The sequence below is a fragment of the Gastrolobium bilobum genome, unplaced genomic scaffold (assembly GCF_033153095.1).
Source record: "Gastrolobium bilobum isolate Gb01-03AN ecotype WA unplaced genomic scaffold, APGP_CSIRO_Gbil_v1 utg755, whole genome shotgun sequence".
Lineage (NCBI taxonomy): Eukaryota > Viridiplantae > Streptophyta > Magnoliopsida > Fabales > Fabaceae > Gastrolobium > Gastrolobium bilobum.
In genome coordinates, this window is record NW_026897541.1 from 96819 (window position 1) to 109572 (window position 12754).

The window sequence follows — 12754 nt, forward strand, 5'->3', positions numbered from 1 at the left end:
GGCGTGGTCACAAGATCTCTTTGGTGGAAGTGAACTAGCCGCCTGAAACAAGTCCTGATATTCCAACAGCAATGCATCTAACCTATCCCAGCTGCTCCCCTCAACTTCTCCAGTGTTCCTCTCGGTGCTCAGAAAATAACCTTCCCCCTGGTCCTGCAAGGCTTTTACAATCGACTTGAAAGACACCTCTGACCGGGAAAGAGTAAGGTCTCCTCTAACCAGTACCTCCTTGCCATCCTGTTCAAATCAAAGGGTAATGTCCCTGAAGTTTGCCCTGATGTCCCCCAATTGTGTCAACCATTCCAATCCCAAGACTACATCGGCTCCCCCTAACTCAAACAAATACAAATCTTGTCTAATTCGAGCATCCTGAATCTTTAATTCCACAGCCTTGCACACCCCTTGGCATTGCACCTTATGGCCATTCCCCACCACTACCTGATACACTGACGTCTCTGTTACCGCTAAGCCCAACTACTCCGCGACGACAGCTCTCACAAAATTGCTGGAAGCTCCACAATCAACCATCACCTCAACTTTCTGACCCAGTATTTCTCCCCAAGCCTTTAAGGTTTGGTTTGAAGTGAGCCCTAGTAGGCTGTTCATCGAAAGCTGCAACTCCTTGTTCGCCTCTTCCTCTACCGGTTTCGTCAACAGCTCTTCTACTTTGTCGTTCCTATCCTCCTCCTCCAGATCATCATCTTCCACCAATAAAAGGTTCAGCTGGCGGATTTGACAGCGATAGGTGGGATTCCAGCGCTCATTGCACTTAAAACACAATCATCGATCGTGTCTATCGCGCAACTCAGCTTGTGAAAGCCTTCTTCCCTGACCGACGAAGCTCTCTGTCGGAGTTTTTCCATTGACAGAGGCAGAAGTCTTCGCCGTTGAACCATCCTTAGGGTTTTCACCTGAACCCGCATGCATTGAGGCCCCAGTTGCGTTCGAGTTGTTCGAATTTGTGAAAGAGGTACGACTTGGGTTGTTAGAGCCCATACCGTGATTTACCCACTCTTTATTCTCGGTTGGGCCAGTTCCAGTTCTTGGGCCCAAGTTGCTACGATTTGAATTGGAGGCCCATTGCTTCGTACTCCATCCCCAGCCCTCTTCCCTCCATGCAGAATTTCTTTTCTCTATTTTGAACGAGAACTTTATCATCTCCGTCAACCTAAGGGTAGGGTACATCAAAATTCCTCCCTGATACTGCTACGCACACCATTCAACCATGCTCCTTTCAAAAGATCTTCATCTTCAAAACGCAGGGCTCCCACCATCTTCTCAAACTTAGCTCGAAATTCCCCAATGTTTCCATTTTGTTTGAGCTTGTATAGAGCTCGATACGGGTTGTCTAATGCATCGGGTTGAAATCGACTAAGGATTTCTCGCCGGAAAAGACCCCAATTACCGTTTGGATTACTAACTTCCCACCAATGATACCAATGAAGTGCCTCTCCCTCCAAGCACACCAGCACCGCCGCCAGTTTCTCCACCTCGGCAATTCCATTAACGGTGAAATACCGCTCCACCTTGCTCACCCATCCAAACGCGTCATCACCGGAGAATAAAGGAATCTCCAATCGTCTGCCCACCGGAGGGTTTATATTAACCCTTATGTTAAATCTTCCTCCATTAATGCCGGAACCATGTTTATCTGAATCCTCTCCCTCGTTCCGGGAGCGACTCCTCCCTCTAGTTGCCATCTCATCCAGCCGTCGAATGATCTCCGCTACTCCTGCCTCGGTTGCTTCCATCCTTCTCGCCATCTCATCTTGACAAACGTTGTTCCTGCGCAGCCCCTCTTCCACGATCTCCAATCGATTATCCATCCGTCGAGTACTGACCATCCCACAGAGCTCCAAGATCAGAGCTCTGATACCAATTGATAAGGTTGTCTTAGCCAAACACAGAAATGAAATCAAGGAAACAAGTATTTTGGTTCTGGAAATCCAGAGTTTTCTGTATATTAATGGAATTCAAAATAACTACAAGGTCTATTGCAACGCAACGAAAGTTAACAACCAGTAAACAATTACAAGAACTCAGAATTGTTTAAGAAAACAAGGAAATGTAAATGACTGATAGTGTGAGACGTTCGAGAGGTCTCACTCTCTCCCAAGATCCTTTTCCAGCCTAATTTTCCATATGCCTTCCCATGCCTTCTTCTCTCCTCTTAACCACTTTCTTGTAACCAACTTGTTCTTCCTTTCTTGCAATCCGTTAGAGGGTATTCAGGTCAATCTCCATTCAGGTCAATCTCCTCTACATTTGAGTCTATTGCATTTGCAACGCTGCTGGGCCCAACTTCTTCCCCTAGATCTGCTCCTGTATTAGAAATTGGGCCTACTTCTGCCTCTGCAGCCCAAATCCTCCTCTTTTTATCTCTTCTGTACACCTTAATGGGCCGGTTCGTATGAGAATCCTTTGTAAATTTTTTTCCTTTGGACCCAACTCACAATATTTACTAAAACAAAAAATCTTCAGCTGCTAAAACGCAAAGATCCTCTATTGCACTCGCGAATGGGTTGTGTTTGTTTTTGTTAGCGGTTACAGGTGAAGGTGTTAAAAGGGTTACACCCTTCGTTCCATTGAGATGATAACTCGTTCTAAACTTGTGGAGCAACTCAAAGATTACCAGATCTCAACGCAAGTGTTCTCCCCTCACTCTCTTCTCTCCCAAACCCCATATCATTACTTGGTAAAAATCAAAAACCCCTCACTCGGCGACAACCGGCGTCAAGCAGAGGAAGCAACGTCATGTCTTGAGAAGAGGGTATTTTGGTTTGAGAAAAGATCCCTTATTTTCCCACCGGGTGGGGAAAAAAAACCATCCCTTGGTTGGTATTTGCAAATGGAAATCTGCAGTGAAAACAAAATGATGGAAAAAAAAAATTCCAGGATAATTTTTACTCTTTCTCCTACCAAACATGGAAAAATAATTTTTCCCAACCCATTTTCCCAGAATTCCCAAAAAAATCCATATACCAAACAACACCTAAGACTCAGACATAGCTCTAAATATATAATGAACGAGCAGCTTCAAAGCAAAAAGTCCCATCATTTAAAGGAACACGTATTTTGAAACACTCAAGCACTATCAAACACATAGTTATCAAATGCGGATTGCGGCATGTCGCGGCCAACCCCGAAAAATGGTATAGCGTTATAGCGGGTTGCGGTTGCGAATTAGCGGAATAGATATATGACAGAAATAATGACAAAAGTAAACATTTTTTAAAGGAAGAGATAGCAGAAGTGACAGAGACAGACGCGGATAGAATAAAAAACCCTTAAATTTTATTTGTTACACATTTAAATTTAGAACAAAATTGACATTTTGCCTTATGACAGCAATATGGCCGCAAATGCGATCGCAATGGCCGCTATTGCGTTCAAGTGTGGTGCGGCGCGGTTTCTCTCGGCGAGACACTGCAACGCCCATACGGCGCGGCTCGCGGCGCTATTGCAGCGCAATTAACTACTATGATCAAACAACTTGAACACTCGGCCATTATTAAACAAGTTTATTGTTATCATGAATTTTTAAAATGACGAAACACAAATATCCTTCCAAGTTCAACATCAAAACCATTTACATATCAGGGGAAAAAAAACAAAGCAGAATTCATTTCTGATACCTTATCATCATTTTTTACAATGGAGATCATTAAGTTATTTTCTTCATTAAATGATGGTAGGTCTTCCAGGTGCAGGATATTCTTATCTGGGGATGAAGTTTGACCAACATCATTCTTCCCTTCTGGTATTTTGATACCAGGAACCTGCACACAAATCCCACCAGCTATAATTCAGAGCTGGACCAAAATCTAGTAAAGATAAAACTTTACAACCGCCGTTTTTTAGCATATTGTGAATACATGAAAAGTTAGCCTATAAAATGATTGTAGACATTACTAATACATGAGCTGAGACACTATTCACATCACCAACAAAAGCTTTTAACGAGAGACATAAATATCTTTTGAAAAGATATACTAACCCCATCAACCTCCCGTTGTTGAACATGGCTTCGACCCAGCAAGTCAATTGAAGCAGGAGATTTCTGCTGTTTCTTATTAAGTCGATTGTCCCATTCAATGCTTTCAACAGCTACAAACTGTTATAAATTGCTTTGAATTCAGAAAGGCTTTCAACTGTATAGAAAACATAAACTTTAAAATATAATCAAAGAACCTTTCCGGAATCGATCACACTTAAAGGTAAAGACAATGAACCATGAATGTCCAAACTTGCATCTTCATCACCCACTGAAAGGACACATCCATTCTCATCTGGGATATCTATTGGCCTTTAAAATCAAACAAACAGCGGTAATTAATTTTGAGAAGTGACCATTTTAGAGGATTATATAACTTTGGGGGACGAAGTTTACAAATAATATGTACAACTAACCTGCATATGATTCGAGCTTCTCCTATTAACAAAGAAACTACATTGGTCAGCTTTAATTCACTTTGCAGTCAAAATTAATTTCTGATCTAAAGTAACATCTTATTCACAGCATAAGCATATCATCAACTAATGAAGATTTTGCCTTCTAATTTTTTTACACGAGGGAAGGGACGAAGCATTCAAGTTTCTTTTTTTTAGTGTTAACTAAATAAAATTATCCTTAATTTCAAGTATGCAACTTTTTCATGCACATCTTGACTTAATCGTTAAACTTGTAAAGCGTTAAAATCAACCAAACAAAAACAAATGCAAACAACAGAAGAACAGACAGTAAGTTGTTTCACATTTTTCAGTTGTTAATGAAGAATGAAAATAATAAAATTGATTATCATATAAAATCCATTTTACATAAATATTTTTTAAGACTCCTTACTTATAGGATATAAATTTATTTCCAGTTTAATCTTAGCGATATATTTCAAACAATTAAAATGCACCACTATGTCGCTGTTCAATTCTACGTGTTCTGTTAGGAAGACAAAATGAGAGAGAAATTATATAATTCATGAGTTCGACTACACCATGGAGACTGAATAATATAATTAGACAAGAGGTAATAAAGGCAAAAATTAAAAATAAAATAAAATCCTACTTACCATAATTATATGATTTGGTTAGTCTATATAATGAATTTAGTCACTATTTTATCACATTCAAATACTCCTCCTCAAATCAAACAAACACGTTAGATGCACCAAGTTTATCACATGTAACTTGTCCTAGAACACTCAAGAACTTAATGAAAACATCCGCCAGCAAGTCCTACTAATAAAGTGAGTGGTGAATTCTCAATATAAAATCTCCTCTCTAACTGGGATGAGATTTGCTTACAGGAAAGGAGGTAGCCCTTAACATATCAGCGCGATTGGCACTCTAGGATCCAAGGGGAACAACCAAAGGAGGAAGAGGTATATTAAGGGCCGCTTGCCGGAAAGCCTAAATAAAGTGGCCCAAGCCGTGTTCAGCTTGAGAATAGGGAGTAAGCCCAAAGTCTTATCTTGATGGGAAAATTATTCCAATGGTATGATAACTCCATGAAATATGACTTAAAACACATGGTTAACCCCAATTACACTGAGTTGCAAGTATGTGGAGTAAAAAAAATGATGGGTTGATTTTGATGTTTCAGGTCCAAAAAGAAGTGAAAGAAGTGGGCTACAAAAGAAAAAGAAAAATAAAAAGAAATGGGCTTTAGAGTTCAACTCAGAAAGGCCCGATTGGAAGACAAAAAAAAAAAGTGAAAGAAAATAAAAGATTTGTGCAGCGTAGCGATATAGAGAAAAGAAAAGATTTGTGAAAGACGGATTTGGCTAAAGAGAAAATTCAAGAAGCCCTCAATAATGTCCAAAAATTATGATTGATCAAGTTTTATTTTAGTTGAAAATTTGTAGCATTTTTTATTCTTTGTTTCAAAACTAATTCAATTTTTTTCATTATTTAGTTATAAGCCGATATGGGATGTCATTGATGAAAGATGAGACAAGAAACTTCATAGGCCTTCACATGCCACAGGCTATTACCATAACCCCAAACATCATTATTCTCCTTTATTTGAAATTGATCTTGAAGTAAAACTAGGAGTATATGATTGTTATCCAAAGGATGGGAGGGAATATTGATGATGCAAGTAAGATTAATGAGCAACTTGAAAAATTGAAGTATCGAATGGGTTTTTTTAGGGACTAGAAGGGGGTTGAGTCTAAAACTTCAGCAGCATGTTGGGAATCTGATAGGGCTCAACTCCGCAAGGCCCAATATGGTAAGGTTTACATCAGGGACCGAAATAGGGGTAAGTGGCCCAAGGGAATTATTAAGGAGAGTGCTGAGTCACATTCTTTGGAGCATGCTGAGTCAGAGGGTTTGTTACAAAAGGTTGTTACTCTTGTTGTGCCTGAAACAGATATAGGGGGGATGTGAACGTGTGACTGAGGCACCATGAAGGTCATTTGGATTGCTGAGGCAAATTGGGAGATCTAAGGGCATTTCGAAAGCCCCTGAACCATTTACATTCTGCTGATTTCTTTTCTTTATTTCTTTCTGCACAATCTGAGCTATAACAGCACTATAGCATGTAACAAGAGTTATTTCAATTGTATCACTGTTGGATTTTACTGGTTTGAGATATAAATAAAGGAATTATTCAGAGATCTCCATTGTTACTGTTTAATTATTCAGAAATCTCCATTGTTACTGTTTGATTCCTATCAGAATCTTACGGGGATAAGTTTCAAAGCTCAAAAGATTGTTTGTGCTAAGCTTGACATGAAGTGGGTAATTATCAATGAAGTCAGAAAAAATCTCCAGAAAGCCCAAACAGCAGAACAACTCAAGTTCAAGTCCAAACAGAAGTAAAATTATTAGATATGCAAAAAGCGAAACCAGAAAAGGCCAAAAAATCTACAACTGAAGGCAAAAAACACACAAACGCACAACCAGACAATGTTGTAGAAGTCTCTGAACGTCTCAAACAGCAACAAAAAAACCAAATCTGATCAAAGGAGGCATGAGTGGCAAAAAGGATCCAATTTTTATGACAAAGAGAGGTCCATGAACGTCCCAAACAGCAACAAAAAAACATGTTTGGTCAAAGGAGGCGTGAGTGGCCAAAAAGATCTGATTTTTATGATGAGATCATAGACCCACTGCTGGAAACATCCGTAGATTGATAGATCTGAAAAAACGGAGTCAAACAGTGGTCCTCTTGGTCCAAAAAGTCCTCGAAAAATTTTTCCGGTGGCGGCGAGAGGCTAACAAATAGGCTTCCGCTCTAAAGGCAGCAGTTGCGGAAACAGAGCAATCAGGATCGAGAACTCTGATACTAACTTGAAAAGAAAGAACTTGAAAAGTAAGAATTGTTAATTACAAATGTACAAAAGCTCTCTATTTATAGAGATTGGATGACCTAATGGGCTAAGCCTAAAGAAGATTCTAAAATGAAAAATAAATAATTACAATACAATTATTTACAACATAATTGCATACTTATTTTTTGACATACAATTAATCTAAACTCTATTTGCATAATTTCTAATAAGTTGGGCTAATTCTCACTGGCAAGCCGATATAGTTTAAATTAAAACATTGTCAACTTTGAACTTCAAAATTTATCATTAAATATGTTGTTTGGAAAGTAAACATGTCCGCAACAGTATTTATAAAGGTACACTTGAAAGAAAAGGGTATTTGAAATATTATTGAATTGTGTAAATAATCTGTACAAAAAGGTATCTATTTATAGAGAATGAAAAACCTAATACTTGACCTAATGGGCTTGGCCCAATACAACAAATAATAATAATTAAATAACCAATATTTACAACACTCCCCCTCAAGCTGAGGAATATATATTTATCATTCTCAGCTTGCTAGTAAGTTCTTGAAATCTGTCTGAAAGAAGTCTCTTTGTTAATAGATCAGCCAATTGACGCCCAGTGGGAATGTATGGAGTGGTAATCAGCCCACTATCAAGTTTCTCTTTGATGAAATGACGGTCAACCTTAATATGTTTAGTCTGATCATGTTGAACTGGATTATTAGCTATACAAATAGCGGACTTATTATCACATAGCAGCTTCATAGGTCCCTCATATTTTATTTTGAGATCATCAAGTATAATTTTCAGCCACAATAACTCACAAATGCCTTGAGCCATAGCTCGAAATTTAGCTTCTGCACTTGATTTGGCGACCACATCTTGTTTCTTACTTCTCTATGTCACCAAATTACCGCAAAGAAACATGCAGTAACCAGTGGTAGAACGACGGTCAGTCACAGATCCAGCATAATCAGCATCAGTGTAAACTTCTAAAGAGAGATTGCCATCACGTCGGAATAACAATCCTTTACCAAGAGTAGCTTTAAGATACTGAAGAATTCTCTCTACTGCCTGCATGTGTTTCTCCTTTGGATCGTGCATAAACTGACTAACAACACTAACAGCATAAGTTAGGTCTGGTCTAGTATGAGCTAGATATATTGTCCTTTATCAACTGGAGGACTCTCCTCTTCATAGCCTATCTTGTGATTCTGCTCAATAGGAGTATTAGAGGGTTTACACCCGAGCTTTCCTGCTTCTTTGAGAAGATCAAGAACATATTTTCTCTGGCTGATAAAAATTCCTTTCCTTGAATGAGCTACTTCTATCCCTAGAAAATATCTCAGTTTCCCAAGGTTTTTGACTTCAAACTCAGAGGCAAGTCGTGTTTACAGAATCTGTTTATCCACAAAATCATCACCTGTGATAATAATATCATCAACATATACAAGGAGCACAGTAAGCTTCCCATTATGGGAGTGCTTGAAGAAAAGAGTGTGATCTCCTTGACTCTGTCTGTATCCTAAGGTCATCATAACCTTAGTAAACCTTCCAAACCAGGCACGAGGTGACTGCTTCAAACAATACAAGGCCTTTTTTAATCTACAAACTTTATTTTCTCCCTTCACAGAATCAAAACCAGCCGGGATTTCCATGTAAACTTCTTCTTCTAACTCACGATTGAGGATAACATTTTTCACATCAAATTGATTTATATCCCAATCGTAATGGGCAGCAAGGGATAACAAGACTCTCACCGTATTCATCTTTGCAACTGGAGAAAATGTTTCTTCATAATCAATGCCATAGGTTTGAGTGTAACCTTTGGCAACTAATCGAGCCTTGTATCTCTCAAGAGTTCTATCATAATTATATTTCAGGGCATAAACCCATCTGCACCCTACTGCTTTTTTTCCATTAGGTCTATCAATAACCTCCCATGTTTTATTTTTCTCCAATGCATTCATCTCCTCTTGCATGGCTTGAGCCCAATTCCCATCTTTCAAGGCTTCATGTACTGATTTTGGGATTGCAATAGAGTCTAGTGCTAAAACAAAGCTTTTGTGCTGCACAGAAAGATTAGCAGAGGAAACAAAATGGGAAATAGGGTATTGAGTACAAGAGGGACAGGAGGAACAAGATTTCTTGGGACAAGATCTTTTTCCTTTTCTAAGAGCAATGGGTAAATCATCAGAATCAGTAGTAATGGGTAAGTCATCAGAAGTATCATGATCAGAAATATGAGATTCAAGACTTACCAGTGGTTCAGACGATTGAGATTGCTGCTGAGGCAATGTGGGCTGTTTCCTTCTTTGATATAACAACTCAGGTGTCATAATCTTCCGTATCTCTGGTGTACTTGATGTATCAGTCACAGGAGGATTAGTCACAAGAGGATCAGACACAGGAGGAACAAGAACAAGAGGAGGATACACTGACACAGGTAAAGGAGTAGACACTGAAGACTCAAAGAAGGGAGGTGGAGGATTCTCCCCCTGAAGATGAGGACCTTGGAAAAAGGACTCAGATTCCTGAAATGTAACATCCATAGAAACAAAAAATTTCCTACTACCAGGGTGATAGCACTTGTAGCCCTTCTTATCAGGAACATAACCAGGAAAAACACATTTAATAGCCCTAGGGTCCAACTTACTGCGATGATGTTTATGAACATGAACAAAAGCAACACACCCAAACACTCATGGAGGAAGACTCGTAGTTGGAATAGAAGGGAAAAAAGAAGTTATAGAGTGAATAGAACTTACATGGTCAAGTACCCGAGTGGGTAAACGGTTGATCAAGAATGCTGCAGTAAGAATAGCATCTCCCCAATAGTATTTGGGTACATGTGTTTGAAACATTAATGCATGAGCCACTTTAAGAAGGTGACGATTTTTTCTTTTAGCAACCCCATTCTGTTGAGGGGTGTCAACACAAGTAAGTTCATGAATCATACCGTTATTTCGTATAAATTGGGAAAAACTGTGATTAACATATTCAGTACCATTATCTGTTCTTAGTCTCTTGATTTTTTTACCAAATTGGGTCTCAACCATTTTATAAAATTGAAAGAACAGATGTGGTACCTCAGACTTTTCACGCATTAAGTAAACCCAAGTTACACGAGTGCAATCATCAATAAAAGAAACAAACCATCTATTTCCATAAGCATGAGGGACTTTAGAAGGACCCCAAACATCATAATGAATAGGATCAAAAGGTTCAACACTCTTAGTACTACTAGAAGGAAAAGACACACAATGATGCTTAGCAAACTCACAAACATCACAATGAAAAGGCTCAACAGACTTAGACAAAAACAATGACGGAAATAAAGACTAGAGTAAAGTAAATGGAGGATGTCCCAAGCGCTTATGATGAAGCCAAATCAAAGAATCAGCAGTTGATTGACCATGAGACATCAAGATGTGATATGTTACTTTATTTGCGGGAGATTGTGACACCAGATAGTACAACCCACCTTGCTCTTTAGCACTACCAATCGTCTTCCCCGTGGCGAGATCCTGAAAAACACAATGGGTAGGAAAGAAGGTTACAGTACAATTCAAATATTTTGTAATTTTATGAATAGAAAGAAGATTTGTGGAGAGTTTAGGAACATGAATAGCATCTTTAAGATGTAAGGACTACTGTATGTTTATGTCACCAGAACCCGTAACTAATGTATGTGAGCCATCAGCTATGGCTATTGTATGAGTTCCAATGGTAGGATGATAAGAAGTAAAGGAGTCAGCACAACAAGCCATATGATCAGTAGCACCAGAATCAACAACCCAAGAATGTTTAAAATCATTACATGAAGAAAGGAAAGAATGAGTTTTGGAGCTCATACCAGTCATAGCAAAAGCACTAGTAAGGATTTTGCAAAACAAGAAAAGTGACTTGGCTTCTTCGTTGTCCAAATTATCATAGCTTAACTGCAGGCAATTGTAAGGATTTTGCAATCCTTTTTCAATATTCACTGGTTTTGAATTTTTCAATCTATCCAATGCAACCTTCCATTCCACTTCAGCCTTACCTTTCAGAGTACTAGCCACAACCGCAATAGCAACAAGAAGTCCTTTACATTCATGTGAAATTAGTCTTGCCAAGTGCTTTAAGCTATCAGAGGTGCCTTCAAATATATGAGCTTGATTTTGGAAAAGAGCCCAAGCTTCCTCATTAGTTAAGATAGATAGTGGAATCTTTCTTTGGCAATCCATCAAAGTACAAACATTGACAGATCTTGTGGTAACGAGAACCTTGCAAACCCTATGATGTTCATTGGAGGGAATTCCTATGGCTCCAAAATCAAGCTTCTCCCAAACATCATCAAGAATCACAAGAATCCTATTTTCTTTGGTTAATCTCTTGCACAAGAGTTGGGCTTTCTCCCTTACTTCATTTTCTGGAAAGGTAAACTGTTGTGGGCTTGCAATTTTATCTTGGATCCTTCGAACTTCTACTGCACTAGACACAGGCACAAAAAGAACTTTGTCAAAAAGCTGCTTAGCTTCTGCTCTCTTCTTAACTTCCATTGCCAAAGTGGTTTTACCACACCCCCCATGCCATACAATCCAATCATGGCAACCTTGTCATCTTTCAGTGCCTCCATCAGTTGCTCATAAGCAGATTGTCTACTATCAAATTCCAAACATTTTTCAAAAGGAAAATCTGGCATGCCTGAAGGAAGTGTAGCAAAATGTTCAAGTTGTATATACTTATTGCCTTCTTCTATACAATTTTCAATGTCCACTTTTTTCTTTTCTAACTTCTTGCCCACGCCGTATTGCCAAATCCAATTCGGACAGTGCCAGAGACAATAGCTCTTGTTTGTTCTTGCTTTTTTAAGTAAATCCTCCACGTTGTTTTTGAGAGCGTTAGCTTCCTTCAACCACCCATCAAACACATCAGCATTCTTTATTGCTTGTTTATTGGCATGTTTAACAAGGTCTTCCACGCTGTCTATTGTTGTGGTCAATTTATCTTCCTGTTTTTGAAGCTCTTCAACAAAATTGTTGAAGCAGCAAGGATAGCTTAATTGATCTACTGCTCTGCACACCAAATATCTTCCAATCGCAGACGCGATGCAGGAAAGCCACTCCATCAATTTCTTCCACCAAATGCAACTTAGTTCACCTGAACAAAAGAGAAGAACATGCAATAATGAATGAGAAAAATTCAAAAACAAGTACTCTATTTCATTTCTATATGTATTGGGTTTAAAGACATGGCAGAGTGTTGAGGACGTGAACATTGGTTCCAATTCTGTTGGGGAAAGTACACGCGCATTCCTTGCAATGCTACCAAAATGTTACTTGTTCTAAAAAAAATCTAATAAAGAAGTTGCTTAAAAAATAATAAAGAAATAAATAGTGTAAAATTTGTTCAAGTTATAAAATGAACTTTTTGTTGATTTTACAACAGGATCAAACAAACTCATTTAAGAAAAACAGAAGGATTATTTGA

At 38.6% G+C, this 12754-nt stretch overlaps 1 protein-coding gene across 1 annotated transcript; it reads right to left on the bottom strand.

Annotated features, from left to right (window-relative positions):
• Positions 1 to 8673: 8673 nt before the first annotated feature.
• LOC133307876 (probable disease resistance protein At4g27220) lies at positions 8674 to 12392 on the bottom strand. Its single transcript, XM_061508430.1, has 3 exons — positions 11860 to 12392; positions 11139 to 11755; positions 8674 to 8705 (listed from the first exon to the last, which is right to left on the bottom strand). The coding sequence occupies exons 1-3, from the start codon at positions 12390 to 12392 to the stop codon at positions 8674 to 8676; spliced, it is 1182 nt and encodes a 393-aa protein (XP_061364414.1).
• Between the last annotated feature and the right edge of the window lie 362 nt (positions 12393 to 12754).